This window comes from Schistocerca gregaria, chromosome 2 (genome assembly GCF_023897955.1).
Source record: "Schistocerca gregaria isolate iqSchGreg1 chromosome 2, iqSchGreg1.2, whole genome shotgun sequence".
NCBI lineage: Eukaryota > Metazoa > Arthropoda > Insecta > Orthoptera > Acrididae > Schistocerca > Schistocerca gregaria.
Window position 1 is genome coordinate 621,076,424 of NC_064921.1, and position 22,842 is coordinate 621,099,265.

At 46.5% G+C, this 22,842-nt stretch overlaps 1 protein-coding gene across 1 annotated transcript in view; it reads left to right on the plus strand.

The window, feature by feature from the left end:
- The first annotated feature begins 1,208 nt into the window (after nt 1-1,208).
- The window catches only part of LOC126334607 (uncharacterized), a 52,076-nt gene continuing 30,442 nt past the window's right edge, over nt 1,209-22,842 (plus strand). The window contains exons 1-2 of the mRNA XM_049997010.1: nt 1,209-1,361; nt 20,866-21,018. Of these exons, the coding sequence (XP_049852967.1) occupies nt 1,212-1,361; nt 20,866-21,018 (303 nt within the window). The 5' untranslated portion in view covers nt 1,209-1,211. The remainder of the gene's footprint in view (nt 1,362-20,865; nt 21,019-22,842) is intronic.

Below are 22,842 nucleotides of genomic sequence, written 5' to 3' on the forward strand. Positions count from 1 at the left end.
GAGAGGATATAAAAAGCGTTTCTGAAGAAGAGAAATTTGTTAACATCGAGTATTGATTTAAGAGTCAGGAAGTGTATGGAGTGTAGCCATGTATGGAAGTGAAACATGGACGATAAAGAGTTTAGACAAGAAGAGAATAGAAGCTTTCGAAATGTGGTGCTACAGAAGAATCCTGAAGATTAGATGGGTAGATCACATAACTAATGAGGAGGTATTGAATAGGATTGGGGAGAAGAGGAGTTTGTGGCACAACTTGACTAGAAGAAGGGATCGGTTGATAGGACACGTTCTGAGGCATCAAGGGATCACCTATTTAGTATTGGAAGGCAGCGTGGAGGGCAAAAATCGTAGAGGGAGACGAAAAGATGAATTCACTAAACAGACTCAGAAGGATGTTGGTTGCAGTAGGTACTGGGAGATGAAGAAGCTGGCACAGGATAGAGTAGTATGGAGAGCTGCATAAAACCAGTTTCTGGACTGAAGACTACAACAACAGTGTAACTGAGGCGGGAATTCGGTACCAGTCCGGTATTCATCTAGTCGTTTGTGGGAAACCGCCTAAAAAGCACAAATGGTTCAAACGGCTCTGAGCACTATGCGACTTAACTGCTGTGGTTCATCAGTCCCCTAGAACTTAGAACTACTTAAACCTAACTAACTTAAGGACATCACATACATCCATACCCGAGGCAGGTTTCGAACTTGCCACCGTAGCGGTCGCTCGGCTCCAGACTGTAGCGCCCAGAACCGCACGGCCGCCCCGGACGGCCTAAAAAACACAACCAGGCTATTTGGCCCACTGGCCGTCCTCCGTAATGGGACTGGCGCACCTTCCCAAAAAGGGCTATCGGGGCGCGTAATTAAAACTGTACGATTACTCTTCGTAACTGAGTACACGGTCGAAAAATAAGCCTATTTCTCGCCTACAGGACGATAACTTTTCACCTTCGCCTCGTGTTACTTTCCTGCCCCACTCGATGTAGCCACCGGGAAACCGTGTGTCACAAGGCTATTTGAGCGAAATCAGTGCAGTGTATCTTGGCGATGTACAGTTCGCGTGTCTGCCGAGGGCTGCGGATGCGCTACGCTGAATAGCAGGGCGCAGCACTAAGATGTGGCGATTAGGGCGGCTGTAACAGGGCGGCACGCGACACCAGGAAGCGCTTAGTGGCGGCTTTAAAAGCGGCGCGCGGGTGGCGCGGGCAGCCACCATGCCGGCGGACACAGCGTGCAGGGCGGCGCTCGCCGCGACCGTGGCGCTCCTGGCGGCGGTCGCAGTGGTCGTGTCGGGCCAGGGCGGGCCGCCCGGGGGCGGCGGGCCGCCGTCGCAGCCAGACCCCGACGACGCGCCCAGCAACAAGGTACGCCAGAGTCACCGTCCGAGGCAGTACACTGGGGCGACAAAAGTCCTGGGACACCTCCCAGTATCGCGTCAGGCCTCGCTTTGCCCAGCGCAGTGCAGCAGCTCGACGCGGCATGGACTCAACAAGTCGTTGGAAGTCTCTTCAGAAATACTGAGCCGTAATAGCGAGAGTGTTGCTGGTGCAGGATCTTGTGTATGAACCGTCCCATAAATAACCCACTGGATTCATGCCGGGAATTCTGGATGGACAAATCACTATCGCGAACTGGCCAGAATGTTCCAATCGCCAACAATTGTGGCCCATTGAAAATTACATCCTTGTTTGGGAACTGAACTCCATGAATGGATACAGATTGTCTCCGCCTAGGAAAACATAACCATTTCCAGTTATTTCAGTTGCAGCAGAGAACCCAGTCCATTCCATCCAAACATAGCCCACACCATTATGGAGCTTGTGCAGCCTCTTGTTGACAAACTGGGACCGTGACTTCGTGGGGTCTCCGCCGCACTCGAACCCTACCGTTGGCTCTTAACAGCTGAAATTGGGACTCATCTCACCAGGCCACGGTTCTGCAGTCGTCTAGGGTTCAACAGATATGCTCTCGAGCCCAGGAGAGACACTGCAGGTGATGCACAGGCACTTGCATCAGTCGTCTGCTACCATAATCCACTGACGTCAGATTTTGCTGCATTGTCCTAATGGGTACGTCCGTCGTACGTCCCACATTGATTTCTGGGGTTATTTCACGCAGTGTTTCTTGTCTGGTGCCGCGTGGGATTAGCCGATCGGTCTAAGGCGCTGCAGTCATGAACTGTGCGGCTGGTCCCAGCGGAGGTTCGAGTCCTCCCTCGAGCATGGGTGTGTGTGTTTGTCCTTAGGATAATTTAGCTTAAGTAGTGTGTAAGCTTAGGGACTGATGACCTTAGCAGTTAAGCCCGATAAGATTTCACACACGTTTGAACATTTTTTTCTTGTCTGGTAGTACTGACAACTGCATACAAAAGCCGCTGCTCTCGGTCGTTAAGTGAAGGCCGTCGACGACTGTGTTGTCCGTGATAAGAGGTCATGCCTGAAATTTTGTTTTCTCGTCACACTCCTGACAATATGGATCTCGGAACACTGAATTCCTTAACCACTTTCAAAATGGTATGTCCCATGCGTCTAGCTCCAACTATTATTCCGCGTCCAAAGCCCTTTCATTCGCGTTCTGCGGCTAGAACCGTGTCGGATACCTTTTCATATGATTCGCCTGAGTGAAAATGACAGCTTCATCAATACACTGCACTTTTATACCGTCATCTGTACGTGTGCATATCGATATCCAGTGACTTTTGTTACTTCATTGTTGTTCAAGATTTACTTTGAAACGTTCCTCACCATGGGTACCCATTAGAAAATATGGTCCAGTTAATACATGACAGAGGAAGTGGACCACTTTCCTGCCTACACTTGCATGGTAGCCAACAGAAAAGTTCTCGCGTCACCTCTGACAAAATTGTCAGTGTTCAAAAAGAGAAGTAACAGGATGCACATCTGAGATGTCCATAAGTCTGCGTGCGGTCATTCACCAATACGGTGCCATTGAGGAGACAGTAGACGGAAAGCAATTGAAGGGTGGCGGTTTCAAGACCAGAGGGATACAATTGCCACGACAAGCACCATGGGAAAAAATCCCTCTGTGATAGTCTGGGCGGATGATAGGGCTACCGACGGATCTGTGCCAATAGCGACAGTTCATGCGTGATAGTTGGTAAACGTTAGTGCAGAGGTCTCACCATTACAGCTGGTCGCCGAAGATATTTTCGTGACCAGCTGCAGTGATACCGTACCTCTGTCATGCCAAGTTGCAATCTGTAAGGTCAATTCGATTATAAAATCGGCCGCTCGTTATGTTGAGTCGTGTGGGATTTGTTTGTGTCTTTGTTCGGCTTTCCTGTTTGTGCCAGCTAGTCAGCTGTATGAGTAAAACTGGCGGTGCGAGTCACGTTTGCTTAATACAGGGGTCCACCGATGTTGAATTGTATGTGTGTTTAATTCAATCCTACTCTAGGTGGTTACTATGATCCTCAGGAAAATGTTTTTGTTTTGTTATGCTTCCACCTGCGGTTTGTGAACATATGATCAAATGTACCTCCTACAGCTGCGACAGAAGCAGGTAGTCCTGGATACTGGAGCACTTGGAGATTTGGGGAGCAGAACAGGCAGAACGAGCCGTCAACAACGCCTGCAGGGGACATGTCGAGACACAATCTGCCATTCCCCTGCAGAGTACCATTTTGCTGGTGAATCGAGATCCGTGCAATTGTAGGACGACGAATGGCTGGCAGTGAGGGACTACAAGCTAAGGTCGGCGAAGCAACTGTGGACGGCCGTGGCGTTCAACGTGCCGGTTACTCCGGCGAGATTAAGTAGCCCTGGCCTGCCTCCGAATTGCCCACCGGCTCCTAACACGTCGCATCCTACACTGTGATTCCTGTGCCGTGCAAATCACTCTACGCCACATTATAACTCAGTGCGTTTTACACCGAGGTGTCAAAAAATCAAGCGATAACAATATGCACATATACGGAATTCGGTAGTATCGCATACACGAGGTATAAAAGGGCAGTGCATTGGCGTAGCTGTCATTTGTACTCAGGTGATTCATGTGGAAAGGTTGACGACGTGATCGCATGACGGGGATTAACAGATTCTGAACGTGGGACCTAGACGCATGAGACATTCCATTTTGGAAATCGTTAGGAAATTCAATATTTCGGGATCCACAACGTCAAGAGTGTGCCGAGAATACCACATTGCAGGCATTACGTCTCACCAAGGACAACGCAATGGCCGACGGCCTTTACTTAACCACCGAGAGGAGTGGCGTTTCCGTAGAGTTGTCACTGGTAACAGACAAACGACACTGCCTGATGTAACCGCAGAAATCAGTGTGGGATGTACGACGAACGTATCCGTTAGGACGGTGCGGCGAAATCTGGCGTCAACAAACTATGGCAGCAGACAACGGACGCGAGTGCTTTTCATAACAGCAGGACATCGTCTTAACGCCTCCCCTGGGCTCGTGATCATATCGGTTGAACACCAGTCGACTGGAAATCTGTGGCCTGGTCACATGTATCCCGATTTCAGTTGGTAAGAGCTGATGGTAAGGTTCAAGTGTGGTGCAGACCCCACGAAGGCATGGACCAAATTTGTCAACAAGGCATTGGGCATGCTGGAGGTGGCTCCATAAAGGTGTAGGCTGTGTTTGCATGGAATCGACTGGGTCCTGAGCTCCAGTTAAACCGCTCATTGACTGGAAATGGTTATGATCGGCTATTTGCAGACCACCTGCAGCCATTCGTGGACTCCATGTTCCTAAATATCTATGGAATTTTTGTGGGTGACATTTCGCCATGTCACGGCGCCACAGCTCTTTGCGATTGGTTTGAAAAATTTTTATGGACAATTTGAGCGAATGATCTGGCCACACATCGAAGATTTATGGGACATTATCGAGAGATCAGTTCGTGCACAAATTTCTTCATCGCTAACACTTTCACCATTAAGGACGGCTGTAGACCAACATGACTCTACATTTCTGCAGAGGATATCCAACGACTTACTGAGTGCATGTCATGTCGAGTTGCGCACTACGTCGGAGAAAATGAGATCCGACACAGTACTAGGAGGTATCCCATGGCCTTTGTCAGGTCAGTTTTTATAGTTATAGGAGGGCAGAAAGAAATAGAGATCGGGGTCTGCCCATGTTGTAGCTGATGACGGGACAAGTGAGGTAAAGTTTTGAATAAAATCGTCTTGGATATTAGGCAGGTCATTGTAAAACAGTTAACCGCGCTCAAGAGGACCGCTGCAAAGTCACCCGACACGTCGGCAATTCAGTGTTTCATAGTGACTCAGTCTAACACCCAAAATTATTATATTCAATAGGACACCGGTCGCGAAAGCCTACGTACTTATGTAAGTGTGGTAAAGCATTTAAAATTTTGTGAAGTGTCTGGAGTCTGGCCTATGCTTTTAAGTCGGAGTTTCCAGTGTGTTGTACGTTAACTGCGTCATCTCTTTTATTCCAGCGATCAGCCAGCCACAGCCATGTGCGATATTATTTTAATTCTTTCCACTGCATTTTCCTTTTTTCTGTAAGTTTTCGATCTGACATCGTGATTTTCATTGTTTTCTATGTGTCGGGGAGTGCGTGTGCATAATTTAAGGGAGGTCTTTATGTTTTCCTTCGCAGTTCACGTTTTCGTAATTTTGTGGCCTTTATTGACACTCGCCTCATAAAAGTTTAGTACTAGCGCTAAAGACTTCACCCAGTTAATGAACAATCAACTGTAGGTCCTACAACAGCGAGGGAACCTACTGAAATTCTACTGGGTATAGGGACATGTGGCAATTTGGGGAACTGAACAGTCAATTCTTTCCAGATCATCATTCCTTTGTTCCGGTTCCGGTCCTCTTCATCAAATTTTGCTTCTGTGCTTGCAGTTTTGAGAGCTGTGTACTCTTGCAATCACACTGCCTTAGTAACTGTTCCATTGCGTCATTTAGCCTTTCATTTTCTATTTGCTATCTACTACAAAGTGCTTCTCGTTTCCTGTTTGTTTTTTCAGACTGGTCAAATGTAGTTTCCAGTCCACCCCCCCTCCCCCCAGTTGATGACAGTTTCCCTGGGAATCTTTTTCGAAATCGAGCCCTAGTCTCTGAACATCTTGCTTTGACTGTTCCAGCTCTTATGACAGCTGATGTACAACTCTTTTCAAAAACTGTGCGCCTTAATTAGTATGTATAGCATCTCGCTGATCGAACGCATCACACACTGTATATCCTAAATTTTAAATGCTTTATCTGCCATGAAACTCCTACAGAAGAAGCTATTAAAGAGCTAAAAAGGAAAACAATTAGACCAACGCATACCTCACTTTTAATACCTATGTACACGCTAGTTCTCAATTACTAACAAGCAAATCTGTATAAAAGAAGACGTTGGCAACGAAATAATTTTAATTTTCATGGGGGCTCTCTCAGGTAGTCAAAGTTTAATAATAACCACCCTGTAGATGCTCCCAACTACTCTGCGTGGTTGTGGTCAAGTGCTACTCATTTCTGTACCCAAGCATGTTGTTGCAATTTTAATGGCCAGTGTTGTATCTACTGACTCCATATCGACGACACTCTCCACCGTAAGTTCGAACGTTTACATTTCTGCATCGCTGCTTATACAGGGTCCAGTCACATTAATTTGAACGCTGCCTACGTTCGACGTCAACGTGCAATGACCACTCACAGACTGCTGGTGGCAGCACTAACAGTGGAGGATATATAAAGTGTGTCATTGTAGACGAAGAAAACAGTGCAAACATTTCCTAACCCGAAAAAGGAGCGATTGACCTGACTTCCAGAAGCGCATGATCATTGGCTTTCGGGCTAAGGGTGGAAGCTTTTCCGAAACGGCTAAGTCTGTAAAGTGTTTACCTGCCGCCGTGGTAAAGTACACCGTGCATGGCAAAACGGCGCTATCAAAAACCGCCGGTGAAGCAACTGTGGTGCAGCACGGGCCATAATGACAGATGTGAACGGCGGCAGCAGAGATGTGTACGGAGCGAACAGACGTGCAACTATTGAGCAACTGACAGACCAGGTGAAACAAGGGGCTACGAAAATTGTCTCGTCAATGACCTTTCAGAGAAAGTTGCTGCTTATAGCCCTCTGCAGCAGGCGCCTGTTTCATGCACCCATGCTGACTGCTGTTCGCCGCCAACGAAGGATGGAATTTGCACGTCAATACCACAACTGGACACCCACTGAATGGTGGCAATAGCGCTCGCCTGATGAATCACTTTTTATACTCCATCAGACGGTTGTTCTTTGCGTGTACGGCGCTATAACAATCGTCGGAAGGCTTCAGGCAGGAAGAGGTAACGCTCGGGGCATTCGCTGGGCCTCTCATCAATCGGGAAGACACAATTGATCAACACAAGTATGCATCTATGTTTGGGGACCATGTCCACTCCTACATGCAAGTTCTTTTTCGTTTGCAAGAGGGACTGAAGACCTTGTAGTTTGGTCCCCTTATACCCCAAACAAAGCAACCAATCCTCTGCACGATGGCATTTGCCAGCAGGACAATGCAACGTCTCACACAGATCGCCAGAGCGCCAGGATCAGTTTATCGTACTCCCCTGGCCGTCGAGACTGTGGGATCATCGCGATCGGGCTCTTTGCGTCATGCATCCTCGACCGCGGAACACTGCACAGCCTGCAACGGCGCTTGAGTCGGAATGCCTCCACATCCCTGCCGGTACCTTCCAGGACCTCATTGTCCCCTTCCTGCCCGTTCACACTGCGAAAGGTGGTTGTTCAGGCTTTTGATAGGTGGTCACATTACTGTGACTCTACCATGTAGAATAAAGCTACATACAAAGGTCAAGATTCTGTCCACTCCTATCGAACACCGAGCGTCTCTATAGGGCAAGGAGGGGATGGAGGAAGTTAACGTAAGTGAATCGCTTTTACGTACAATTACATAACAATGTATGCAATCATCTGAAAAATACAACACGAAACATAGACCTAAAGTTCAGTTTTTCGTAAAGAGTGGTGGACAATGAAGAAGCTTGTTATGTCCGTTACCTCTAACGAATAAGACACTAACACGTACGCGTAAAACACGTTTTTATGCAGAGTTTCTGTTGGCATACCACTTACAAACCAGCTGAATGCAAAGGAGAAGCTTGCTCAAGCTTCAACGACACAAAACATGGACTAATGACCAATGGGAACATATACAGTGGTTCGGTTACTCTACATCCAGATCAGAACGCCGATATGGAGATTTGAATTCCACGCCTTCTGAATGTGAGTCCAGCATGTCAGTCACTGTGGTACTTTTCTCAGTAGTGAAATGACGCAGCTGCATAACAAGATGTCTAGGTGGTTGTTATGCCAGAGTCATGGTTACCCCTGAGGGCCGGCAACCCATATTACACCACAGAGGATAGGGTTGTCTATGTCCAAGGCATACCAAAACCACCATGGTAAACACCGTTTATTTACAAACAAGATAACGGAAACAGTCATTCCGAGAACTAGTTCCTTCAGGGGAGCTCGAGCCATGGCCTGCAGGAAGTTTCACTATGCCAAAACCTGATTGGCTGGAAACAGCTATTTAGTGGTTAAAATCAGCTTCGAAGTTCAGTTCACTCCAGATGCCGACCCTGTGGACTTCGACTGCTGAAGATTACTTCTTCGTCTCTGAATTGGACTTTTACTAATGTATGTGTGTTACCACGAATCTTTGTGGAAAATTAGGAAGTAAACTTTTTGGTTTGCCTCAATTAGGAAACTTTTACTGGCATCATTATTGTTACCTTTCTTTTGTTGTTCAGTCATCAACCTTGTAAACGTACATAAATAAATGTTGTGTTTGTGAAAAATTGCGAATTGTCCGTCACTACACAAGTGGCGACGAGTTGGTGCCTGCGTGTGACTTGCTCATGGCGGAAGTTGTACTTCAGCAGCTGATCCAAAGTGTGCACGACTTACTACAAGGTTTTCAACAGTTTTGCAAGAAATGTCAAGATACACAGGAACGTTTATTTACGAAACTCTTGCAAATCCGTCCGGCTTCGCCGCCCCCGCCGTTTCCCGCTTTCAACGAGGATGCTGAAGACTGGGAAACATACGAGAAGCGGCTCCAGCAGCATTTTCACATCCACCTGGTTGTCCAAGAGGCTGCTCGTCGTTCCTGCTTCTTGTCCTGGAACCAGGCCAATGTGTATGTTCTCTTGACGAAACTCCAACCTCGACCTCCGGTTTCTTTACTTTCTCCCAGATTTGTGAGGTTCTTGCGGCTTATTACTGACGACAGTTCGACATGTTGGCTGCCAGTGTCGAATTTTATCAGTGTCCCAAGAAGGCTGGCCAATCCTATCGACAGTGGACAGTGGAACTGCAAGGTCTCAGCCGGAAGTGTCACTTCAACACACGTGTTTCCAAATAATCCTACACGGACGAGATGATCCGTGACCACCTCATCCAGGCAGCCCCTGACGCGACGATCCTACTCTGGACCAGATCATTGATCTAGCATTGAAGTATGAAGTCTCTACGGTGGCCGACAAGCGTTTGGAAACCCAGGCCGAAGTGGCGGCCCTCTGCGGCCACGACACCTCGGAGCCCGTCACATCGCTGGTTGAGGTCGAAGACGTTGCTGCCGTCCGTTCCGATGACCGGCGGGGACCGTCTGTTCTGCACAGCGTCGACAGTGCAGTCGCCCTGTCCAGGAATTCGCGCCCTCGGACTGCTCCGCGGGTCCGGCACAGACTATCAGTGCACGGAGGCCCCCGCGCCATCACCCTCGCCAACGCCGCCTTCTCCTCTGGCAGCAGTCCTGCCCGGGATGCTTTAAGAACCATGCACGGGAATACTGCCCTGACAGTTAGGCATATTGTGCAGTGTGTACCTGTAACGGACATGTCAGTTCGGTCTGCTGATCTCGGCAGCCCCCACCTCATCCAGCCAATGTCCTTCGGGGGTCCTATACCTGTGGATATCAACCAGGTGCAGTCTTCAGGATCTTCCAAGCTGATGACCGACCTGCAGATGCAGGTGGATACTGGAGCTGCGGTCTCACTGATCAACTATTCCTCTTATGTGAAGATTGGGGTGCTCTCCCTGGCGCCCACACCTTGGCGCCTCCTTACTCATAATAAGCTAGCAATCGCCCTCTTGAGTCATTTCATGGCTTACATCCTGTATAAATAGGTTCGCCGGACAGTTACCTTCCTTGCGGTCAACAATGCGGTCACGGTGGATCTCTTCAGGTTTGATGCCTTCTGGGCCTTTGGCTTCGCCATCGACGACAGTGTTCATCTGGTGTCTTCCTAGGTTCCGTTTCGAGCAGTCGATACCTTGTTAATGGAATTCCAGGACCTCTTCTCGCCAGGCGTCGGCTGTGCTCAAGATATTCATGCATTACGCCAGCTGAAACTGTCTGCCCACCCGAAGTACTTCCGGGTGCAGCAGGTTCCCCACGCCCTCCAGCAGCCTCTTCAACAAGAAATGGACTGTCTCACCATGGAGGGAGTCGTCACTTCTGTCCGTTACAGTCCGTGGGCGACACCCTTGGTCGACCTCAAGAGACCAGATGGCTGTCTACGAGTTTGTGGCGACTTCAAGGCTACACTTAACTCTCATATACAAGTTGAAGACTATCCCATCCTGCGTCCCGAGGACCTGTTCTCCAAGCTCGTAGAGGGCCAATTTTTTTCGAAGATCAATCTTGCCAAAGCCTACCTCCAAATACCTTTTGATGAGCCTTCTACTCACTTGGCTATCCTCAACACACCTTTTGGGCTCTTCTCATTGAACCACCTCATGCAGACTATGGCATCACTAGTGCACCGGCCATCTTTCAGCATTACTTGGAACAGCTCTTGCAGGATGTGACAGGTTGTATAAACTACCTAGACGACATTGTCGTCACTGGCCATACCGTGGATGAACATCTCAGTCATTTGCAACAATTGTTCCTGTGCCTGCAGACTGCGGGCCTAAAATGCAACCTGCTATCTCATACCTGGATCACATCATTTCCTGCGATGACATATCGCCTACCTCCTCCCACATCGCCGCTATAATGGTCATTCCTCATCCACACGCAGTCCACCAATTGCGATCTTTCCTGGGTAAAATTGCTTACTATCGAAAGTTCATACCCTTCACCGCCCACATCGACTCCCCTCCATCACCTGTGCCAAAAGAACGTGCCTTTTCATTGGTCCCCGGCTTGTGAATCAGCTGTCCAAACCTTAAAGCGGAGGTTGCGCTCTGCGGTGTGTCTCATGCAATACAACCCATCTTTCCCTCTCCTCTTGGCTATGAGCACCTCACACTATGGTGTTGGGGCTGTCCTTTAGCACCGTCTACTGTATGGATCAGAACACCTGGTGGTGTACATATCTAAATCCCTTACAGATGTCCAATGCAAATATTCCCAAATTGAGAGGAGGTCCTAGCCATCGTGTTTGCCTGTACCAAATTCCTGCCATACCTTTATGGTACGTCTTTTCACTCAATCACTGACCATATACCCCTCGTGCCTTTATTTTCCCCATCAGCCCAGTTACCCACAAAGACTTCCCACCACCAGCAGCGATAGGCCCTACTCCTTTCACATTTTATGTACACCTCCATATCCGGCCCACCTCCCAGCATACCCATGCCAATACCTTGCCTCAGCTACCCTCTGACCAGGATTCAGCATTCGATTTCTCGGACCTCCTAATTTTTCAAGTCGATGACGACATACAGGATGCGTTAGGTGCATTCCCAGTCACGGCTGAGTGGGTGGCAGCAGCGATGACTGCAGATCCGCTCCTACAACTGGTGCGCTGCTATGTTCTCTGCGGATGGCTGATGCGTCTTCCAGCTCACGCCCAGGCTGACTTCCGATTCTTCTTCTCCATCACCCATCAACTGGTGGTCGTCAACGGGGTGCTCCTCAATGGCGTTGTTCGCACTTTTAAAACTCAGATGAAGAAGTACACGGAGGATGGAGGACCATTCTCAGGAAGAAGCTCTTACATTGTTTCTCAGTACCTGCAGGGCCACACCGATGGCTGACAAGAGCCCAGCCGCACTGCTCCTTGGTCGCCAGCCTCGGACCCTACTCCCTCTCCTCTTGCCGCAGGTTGGACCTTGCGCCCTGCCCGGCACTTGCCGGTATTCAACAGGCTCCAAGGCGTGGGCTCACTGTTTCGGGCCCTGGCACAGCTGGCTTTGGGGAGGTCGTTATCTTGCCCCGTGGTCGACAACTGTTCGACGTACGCCTGGACAACAGGGTGGTTTCATGTCACCACAACCAACTGTGTTCTTGTTTCCTCGAGTAGCTGCAGCCCCAAACACTGGCTGCCCTCTCTCTCTCATCGCCGGCCCCTACCTTTGGGCCTATGTTGATGCCCTCTGCTCATTTGGTGGATGATCTTCCCGGAGATAGCCAGCAGACGCTGGCTGCTAGCCCTGTGCCGTCGCATACTCCAGACCTGGGGCAGCTCCGGGACTTTCGCCTGAACCCACTTCCTGGCCCCTCTTCGGCACCGCCTCGTTTGGACGACACGGACGTCCCCATGCCGCTTTCCCAGCCCGACGTCGTCTCGCAAACGCCACTGCTTCGGCGTTCCAGCCGCTTCGCGCTGAAGGCGGCTCCCTACTCTCCGGCGGCCGGGTTCCACTGCCTCCATCAGAAGGACTTAGCTGCAGATCAGCCTACGGCACCGGGCTATATTAGTACTCTTTCTCCCACGCGATCGCCTGTGCCGCACCAGCTTTCCCAAGGGGAGGGGTGCTATGCCGGAGCTAAGGTACCCCCTGAAGGCCAGCAACCCATATTACACCACAAAGGACGGGATTGTCTATGACCAAGGCGTACAAAAAGCACCATGGTAAACACCGGCTATTTAATACAAGATAATTGAAACAGACATTCCGAGAACTGCTTCCTGCAGGGGGAGCTCGAGCCACGGGCTGCAGGAAGTATCACTATGCAAAAACCTGATTGGCTGGAGACAGCTATTTAGGGGCTAGAACCAGCCCCGAAGTTCAGCCCACTCTGGATGACGACCTCGTGGACTTGGACCAATGAAGATTACCTCTTCGTCTCTGAATTGGACATTTACTAGTGTATGTGCCTGTGTGTGTGTGTGTGCTTTAAACGAACCTTTGTGGAAAATTTAGAAGTGAACTTTTTGGTTTGCCTCAATTGGGAGATTTTCACTGGCATCGTTACTGTTGCCTTTCTTTTGTTGTTCAGTCATCAACCTTGTAAACGTACTTAAATAAAAGTTGTATTTGTGAAAAACTGTGAATTGTCAGTCACTTCAGTGGTCATACACTACAAAATAGGAGGGTAATTAAAAATGCACTGCTGACCACTGAAATTACGATACTTGGAGGGCAGCAAGCAATGCCCACGGTAGAGAAGGTGCTTAAATGTTGCCCTGGCTAATACGTGCTCCAGATCTCTCACCCAATAAAGAAATGTGGTCACTTCGAGAGACAGCTAGGTCATCACTCGTCACCCTCCACCATTGTTGAGCTTTGGCACAGAGTAGAAGCGGTGCGAAATGACATACCTACGTCTGCTCTCAAGCTCAGCTAGGTCATCACTCGTCACCCTCCACCATTGTTGAGTTTTGGCACAGAGTAGAAGCGGTGCGAAATGACATACCCACATCTGCTCTCAAGCTCAGCTCGACTCGATGCGAAGCTTTATCATACGACTGTCGTACTAAAGCTATCCGGACGTGAACCTCCATTTCATGTAGCTTTGGAAGTAGAGGAGTAAAAGTAACAGTCGCTGCAATGACGAGTGCAGAAGGTGAGTTTACTTAGATCTGTGATAGCGAAAATGCTCAAATGCCTCTCATCTGCCTACAAGTGCTGTTCAGTATGAGATTTGCAATCGAAAATTTCATGAAGAGTGAAATCCGTTCTGTAGTTGTTTTTTAAATGACAAAAAGTTTCAGACCTATAGACATTAATTACGAATTTTGTGCTGTATGTGGCTCAAATGTTTGTTGTTGTTGTGGTCTTCAGTCCTGAGATTGGTTTGATGCAGCTCTCCATGCTACTCTATCCTGTGCAACCTTCTTCATCTGCCAGTACCTACTGCAACTTACATCCTTCTGAATCTGCTTAGTGTATTCATCTCTTGGTCTCCCTCTACGATTTTTACCCTCCACGCTGCCTTCCAATACTAAATTGGTGATCCCTTGATGCCTCAGAACATGTCCTAACAACCGATCCCTTCTTCTAGTCAAGTTATGCCACAAACTTCTCTTCTCCCCAATCCTATTCAATACTTCCTCATTAGTTATGTGATCTACCCATCTAATCTTCAGCATTCTTTTGTAGCACCACATTTCGAAAGCCTCTATTCTCTTCCTGTCCAAACTATTTATCGTCCATGTTTCACTTCCATACATGGCTACACTCCATACAAATACTTTCAGAAACGACTTCCTGACTCTTAAATCAATACTCGATGTTAAGAAATTTATCTTCTCAGAAACGCTTTCCTTGCCATTGCCAGTCTACATTTTATATCCTCTCTACTTCGACCATCATCAGTTATTTTACTTCCTAAATAGCAAAACTCCTTTACTAATTTAAGTGTCTCATTTCCTAATCTAATTCCCTCAGCATCACCCGATTTAATTTGACTACATTCCATTATCTTATATCCTCCTTTCAAGACACTGTCCATTCCGTTCAACTGCTCTTCCAAGTCCTTTGCCGTCTCTGACAGAATTACAATGTCATCGACGAACCTCAAAGTTTTTACTTCGTCTCCATGAATTTTAATACCTACTCCAAATTTTTCTTTTGTTTCCTTTACTGCTTGATCAATATACAGATTGAATAACATCGGGGAGAGGCTACAACCCTGTCTCACTCCCTTCCCAACCACTGCTTCCCTTTCATGCCCCTCGACTCTTATAACTGCAATCTCGTTTCTGTACAAATTGTAAATAGCCTTTCGCTCTCTGTATTTTACCCCTGCCACCTTTAGAATTTGAAAGAGAGTATTCCAGTCAACATTGTCAAAAGCTTTCTCTAAGTCTACAAATGCTAGAAACGTACGTTTGGCTTTCCTTAATCTTTCTTCTAAGATAAGTCGTAAGGTCAGTATTTCATCACGTGTTCCAGTGTTTCTACGGAATCCAAACTGATCTTCCCCGAGCTCGGCTTCTACTAGTTTTTCCATTCGTCTGTAAAGAATTCGTGTTAGTATTTTGCAGCTGTGACTTATAAACAGATAGTTCGGTAATTTTCACATCTGTCAGCACCTGCTTTCTTCGGGATTGGAATTATTATATTCTTCTTGAAGTCTGAGGGTATTTCGCCTGTTTCATACATCTTGCTCACCAGATGGTAGAGTTTTGTCAGGACTGGCTCTCCCAAGGCCGTCAGTAGTTCCAATGGAATGTTGTCTACTCCTGGGGCCTTGTTTCGACTCAGGTCTTTCAGTGCTCTGTCAAACTCTTCACGCAATATCATATCTCCCATTTCATCTTCATCTACATCCTCTTCCATTTCCATAATATTGTCCTCAAGTACATCGCCCTTGTATAGACCCTCTATATACTCCTTCCACCTTTCTGCTTTCCCTTCTTTGCTTAGAACTGGGTTTCCATCTGAGCTCTTGATGTTCATGCAAGTGGTTCTCTTATCTCCAAAGGTCTCTTTAATTTTTCTGTAGGCAGTATCTATCTTACCCCTAGTGAGATAAGCCTCTACATCCTTTCATTTGTCCTTTAGCCATCCCTGCTTAGCCATTTTGCACTTCCTGTCGATCTCATTTTTGAGACGATTGTATTCCTTTTTGCCTGCTTCATTTACTGCATTTTTTATTTTCTCCTTTCATCAATTAAATTCAATATTTCTTCTGTTACCCAAGGATTTCTACTAGCCCTCGTCCTTTTACCTACTTGATCCTCTGCTGCTTTCACTACTTCATCCCTCAAAGCTACCCATTCTTCTTCTACTGTATTTCTTTCCTCAAATGTTACTCCGTCCGAACAGGCCTCGAAAGGTCCAACGGTACCGGTCGTCCGCCATGTCAGCCGACAGGCTTGACTTGATGCGGATATTGAGTGACATGTGGTCAGCACACCGCTCTACCGACCGTTGTCAGTTTTCCTGACTGGAGCCGCTGCTTTTCCATCAAGTAGCTCCTCAATTGAACTCACTACGTCTGAGCGCACTCCCTTGTCAACAGCGCTCTCAGACGTGGGCGGTCACCCATCCACGTCCAGGCAAAACCCAACACCGCTTAACTACGGTGATCTGACGGTAACCGTTGTTATCACAGTGGCAAGGCCGTTGGCCCCCTTGCATGCTAAGAGTGCAGTTGTTTTGCGCCAGTGGCGTAGTTTGTCAAGACTAAAAGGACAAATGTTCGTGATGATCCGTGGCAGTCCGTCTATAGACAGCAGCTGGTTGGTAGAGAACGTTCACAAAAATGAAATTCGTGAAAACCGGCATTTCACGATACCTCAAATATCGGGTTTACATGATGTAATTTATGAACAATTATGGTACTGCAAATTCTGTGGTCCTTGGGTTCCAAAACGTCCTTCTGAAAACCACAAAACATTGAACAAGTGTTTCTACGGACAAAATAGCTGTAAGTGGTGCGCCGTCATACCTCCTTGGAAAAACAAGAACTGTCAGTTACTTATTTACGTAAGGGATCTCATTTGTGGATGAGGCATAATAAATTTTAAAATAACGTGGCCACACTCTGCTCGACAGACGGAAGATCTCTTGCGTCTGTTCAAACCGGGCGTTTTTGACACAGCAACTACTTAGGTCCGCATGCTTATGCACATGAGAAAGTGGCTTGGCTCTCACCACTTTGACTCCGACGTAGAACTTCTAGGTGCTATCATGTGCTGGCTACAATGTCGTTAAGAGATACGATGAATCCTTAAATGTGAATGCTGATTATGTAAAGAAATAATATGAAGGCGCAGTTATAAGATTTTTCTAATGAATTTTTTTAACTCTACTTTACGGAATATACATTGCTGTTCGTTACAAGTGCACAAGTCTTATAAGTAACAGGTCGTAGATATTTATCTGTCGGCTTTTACAGCATTTTGGTACGCTAAAGCCTACATTCATTTTCTTTCCTTCTGATGTCGGCCCCCGATAGCTAAGTATCAGTGCGACAGAATGTCAATCCTAAGGAGCCGGGTTCGATTCCCGGTTGGGTTGGAGATTTTCTCCGCTCAGGGACTGGGTGTTGTGTTGTCCTAATCATCATCATTTCATCACCATCGACACGCAAGTCGCCGAAGTGTTGTCAAATCGAAAGGCTTGCAGCAGGCGAACGGTCTACCCGACGGGAGGCCCTGGTCACACGTCATTTACATTCCTTCTGACGCATGGTGCATATTGAGTGTCGAGTTTTTGGGTGGATTAATCTGGGAAGCAATCTACACTCAAGCTCAGTTCCAGGAGCCTCAAGGAAAAAAATACTAGTCAGCCCCTTAGAAGACAACACAGTTCGCTTTGGCACGCTGTAGGTGGGGTGGACTGGTACAATGTCATGCGACCCGCCACCGTTGACCTAAGTCATAGCAATGAAGTGGTGTGTTTGTGCCAGTCGGATGTAGGGAATCGTAACAGTCAGATAGGACGATGTGGAGACGTGACAGGAAGGTAGAATGAAGCAATTGTGTCTAGACGAAAACTGTAACAATGATGATCTGCAGTAGACCATAAAAACGTCTGTGGATTCGTTCATCCAGTTTGCTTAACAGGTCGCCTTTCTCCATCGGATAACTGTCTCCACTTTTGTTGTTTCCTGGGAATCTCCAATTCATATTCAGATGCTGTTATGACATGAGTGGTCTGTGTTCTTTCGGACACAACACAGTCATGATTCTGCGGTCGTATATATATGCATTGTGAAAGAAAAAACACCGACGTCAGCCGCACGAAGCACTGAAATAATTCAATGGCGATAAATGAAAATTTGTGCTGGACCTGGACTCGAACCTGGATTCCCCGCTTTAAGCGAGCACTAGCCTTCAGTGTTTCGGCTATCCGAGCACACTTCCTGTCCGACACAAATCCCCGACTCGTCGAGCGCTACTTCCGCAGCGCCCCCTATTCATTTTCCCCGTTGGTCACAGCACTGTGCATGGTTCCCGCAAGAGATCGGACCTAGTGTGCATTCACACAGAACATATCATGAAATACTGTCAAGGCACGGATATGTCCGAAAGGCCAGAAACCATTCATACAACAGTAATATCTAAATTTTGACGGCATTTCATGATATCTTCAGTGTGGATGCACCCTGGTCCGGAGTCTTGCGAGAATCATGCGAGATACTGCGAGCAATGACGAAAATGGTCATGGGGGGGGGGGGGGGGGCGAGGGGGCCATAGAAGTAGTGTGCGACAAGCTGGCGATTTGGGTTGGACGGGAAGCACTTCGATAGCCGTAGCAGCCATGGCGACCGCTCGCGTAAAACGGGAAATTCGTGTTCGAGTCCCGGTCCAGCACAAATTTTCACTTATCGCCATTGAATTGTTTGAGTGCTCTCATGCAGTTGATGTTGGTGTTTCTCCTTCATCATAAGACAGCTGGTAGTCGACCTGAGCAGGCGTACCTCCAGTGAAACCACCCCACAAGAACGCTCGCAGCTGCCAGTCCGTGGAGTCGAGGCCACTCACTTCTTCCCATTTCGACAGAAATACGCCTGTGACCAATACGCCTGTGCTTTCATACCTTCGTATGCATACCCTGAGCATTACAGAGCGCGCATTCAGTCGGGTACCGAAAAGTGTCTGACCACTTAGAAAAAAATGGCTCTAAGCACTATGGGACTTAACATCTGAGGTCATCACTCCCCTAGACTTAGAACTACTTAAACCTAACTAACCTAAGGACACTACACACATCCATGCCCGAGGCAGGATTCGGACCTGCGACCGTAGCAGCAGCGCGGTTCCGGACTGAAGCGCCTAGCCGGTCGGAGTGGCCATGCGGTTCTAGGCACTTGTGCTTTCATACCTTCGTATGCATACAGCTCATTAGGCCTATAATACAAACTTCACCGCAAGTATTATTGAAGATCTCGAACGCATTATCAGATAGGCCGGGCCACCGATACAGTCTAAGGTTCGAATCCTGCCTCGGGAATGGATGTGTATGATGTCCTTAGGTTAGTTTGGTTTAATTAGTTCTAAGTTCTAGGCGACTGATGACCTCAGAAGTTAAGTCGCGTAGTGCTCAGAGCCATTTGAACCATTTGAAGCGCCTAGAACCGCTTGGTCACAGCTTCCGGCGACCACTTACAAGGGAACCTCCCCACCGCACCCCCCTCAGATTTAGTTATAAGTTGGCACAGTGGATAGGCCTTGAAAAACTGAACACAGATCAAGGGAAGACTTGAACCAAGGACCTCTCGTTCTGCAGCTGCTCACGCTAACCACGGGACCACGGCGCTCCTGAGCTCTAAGTATCCTTGGTATTTCCTACCTTGCACATGGACTACTCAGTTTGTATATTTTGCTTATTTTTTTCATAGTTCCACACAACTTCTTCCTGTTTTCTCGATTGATCTGTGTTCCGTTTTTCAAGGCTTATCCACTGTCACAACTTATAACTAAATCTGAGGGGGGTGCGATGGGGAGGTTCCCTTGTTAGAAGAGAAGGACTATTGCAAATTGACGAGTGGAGATAGCTGACTTACCACTTCATTCATCTGGCACCGTAATGATTCTAACAACCCTGCATAATCGAGACACTAAACCCTCACATGGTGAAGCCACTGCCCAGAAATATCCAACTCAGCCTGACCACCTGAAAAAAAAGAAAACGAAAATTCCCAGTACACTACGTACAAGTGTTTTAACAAGCTCACATATCAATAGACGGTGACCGATAAGGAAGCACAGGTGGAACAAGAATGCTTACAGCACTGTCTTACATGTAAGGGTTCTGCTTTGATGTCCATCAGAAGACTGGATACAGAGTTGAAAATGTCACGCATAGTGGCATGAGTACAGTTCGAAATTTTTAGGCAGTTTTTGTTTTAATGAAAGACACTGGTTTCTAATATATTAACTTTTAGGAAAATTTTGAGTTCATTCCACCCTGGAGTTCCGATCCAGCGCACAGTTCTTATCTGTCAGGAGCTAAAGTTTATTATCTTATACTTTCTATGAATAAAAATGCATTTAACCTTTATCAGTATTGTTATTTTACGCCATGCTCAAAGTCATTTGCGTTGGTACGGGTGCAAGACGACGCTTTTCCGTTAGTTTTGTAAGCTATTAGTAAATATAGTACTATTTTAGCCATCCATGTCGCACTCTCACGAAAATATTTTTGGTTTCAGTTTTGTGCACTAAAATTTTCCATTAGCTAGCCTGAAAAACGGAATGGCCATACATCCATAATGAGTGAGATGTTGAGCTTAGAAATAGAATAAGGGATTAATATTATCCGTTGCAGAGATTTTACGGGCGATTTTCTGGGAAAAAAAAAGAAAACAGAACACTGCAATGACGGGTGTGTTGTGAACCGACAGAGGTATATAGAGACAGAGATTGATTTGTGTTATATTTTCATGAAGCTCCTCCTTTGTAATCCTTCACAACATAAAACGTTTTCTCAACAGGAACTTTCGAACAACCTTTTGAAATAAGTTTGTTTTAGTAGTTTTAGCACTGCTGTTATGATGTTTATGTTTACTCTCTCTTAGTACTGGCATAATAACTGTGATTACATTAAAATAAAAACTTATGTCGTTAGCTACAAGTTAGTAAAAGGGCATTCCGTTTGTACGCGCAAAGATTTACAATAATCATTTTATTAAAATGCCTACTTGGCCAAGTCAATCCCAGATGCAAAACTGCAATTGTAGTCCAAAAACGTTATCTAACCAGTAAGTACTATCTGTTGTCTGTTTCAGCGTGATTTCTACTTTGTCATCAATGAAGTTATTACGAACGCGAGCTCAAAGTTTTTCAACATCATCGATATCAACGTGGAGAAATGGAGCAATGAATGTTCGTACGTGGACGGCATGGTCGAAATCTTGGAGGACGTGCCTGAAGACACAATAGTAAGTGTAAAGCAGCAGCGCCAACAATAGCCATACCACACCCGTTATCTGAAAAATGCATGCCGGAGAATGTTTCGTGTCATTACACGAGTCTCTTTCACACTTGGAACTTCAGAAAAATGTTTGTTTTCATCCTTATGTACAAGCTGTTGTCTACCTAATTGAGCATCAGCGGCTTCTGCAGGAAGCATTTGAATATGTAGGAAGTTAAAGAATATGCTCAGAACCTATCCTCGAGACAGGTTCTCGGAGCTGCCAAGTGTGCGCAAGTCATTTGGGCCCCCACCTCAAAGGTTTACCACTGATTCTGCCTCTAGTACATTCGCGCCCCGGGGGCACAGGCCTGACTGAACTCGCCGGCTCTGTCTTTCTTTCCTGTGTAGTTCTCTGTTAGTCTGGCCTACGTACGTGAGCAGTGTTCTAACAAAAGTAATACAATTCTGGAGTAACCAGTCTCTTCCGTAAACAAACTGTAGTTTCCTAGTACCGCCAATAATTGGAACATGTTGTTTACATGGCCACAACACTACGAGAAAGGATGATATTCACTACTCAAGGTTAAATCTAACTTTGGCTCAGAAGGGGGTAAATTATGCTGCCACAAATGTCTTTGATCACTTACCTAATAGCATCAAAAGTCTGACAGATGGCCATATGGCATTTAAAAGGAAATTAAACGAATTTCTTAACGGCAACTCCTTCTACTCATTAGATGAATTTTTGGATATAGTAAGTGGGTAATTTGCCAACCTAAAAAAAAATTTAAAAAATTGAGTGTCATGTAATATTTTATCTAATGTACCATCTTGTATAGACAACTTTTATTAACCTGACACGTTCCACATCATTACGAAGTGTCGTATTCATGATCTATAGAACAAGTGCTAATCTAATCCAACATGACCTCCAGATTCTTGTATGACATGACTAACGAGCCGAGCAATTAAAGTCATACTTTTCGCTAGGTTCAATGTATTTCCCTACATTAAGAACTCACATTTCGTCAAAATTTTAGAATTGTAGCGTATAACGTCGTCCAATCCGCAAAACATTTGAGAGCGCCCATCACTGTCAGTTTGTTCACCGTTATAATGTAGAAGACGCCAGCTCAGCAAACTGCTATTACTGGCGTCACAATTTGCATGTTGAAGACTATATGTATAGAGGGGAACTCCTGTAACGCGTACAGGATGGGCCAGAAGTCACGAGCCGAAATGTTTAATGTTACTGTATCGAAACAAGAAGCATCATAAAATGCAACCAGGAACATGAAACGAGTCCCAAGATCTATCAGAAATTGTGTTTAATAGAAAAAGATACACACAAAAAGGTGCTAACACAGAAACGAATGTTATTTAACACTTATTACATATTTCAAACTCTCTCTGTATGTTGATCTTCGTTCTCATTGATGCTGCCTGATCGAAATGAATGGTAACCTTCTTTCTTCATTCAACGACGCACGGAAGTTCTGCCCATGTTCATCTCCGCTGACAGCTTCTGTGTTGATTCTGCTAGTGAATGAATCAATAATGCATTTGTCACAGACCCAGTTGCAAAGGCCTTTCTTTCCAGTTTCCGAGAATTAGCATCCATCTGTGATTCTTTCCTGAAGCGATTAAAAACGGTTTCTCTAATTTCATCATAATCCTCACCCGTTCGAAACTTTTCATGCACCCATACAAATAGAAGACGTTCCTCAGTTGTAAAACTGCTTGTATCCATCATTACAGCAAAAATGTTTACAACAGTACCACCTTGACAGAAAAAAGAATACGATTACATGTCGTAGCATTCGCCAGAACCACAAGCAAAACAACACGA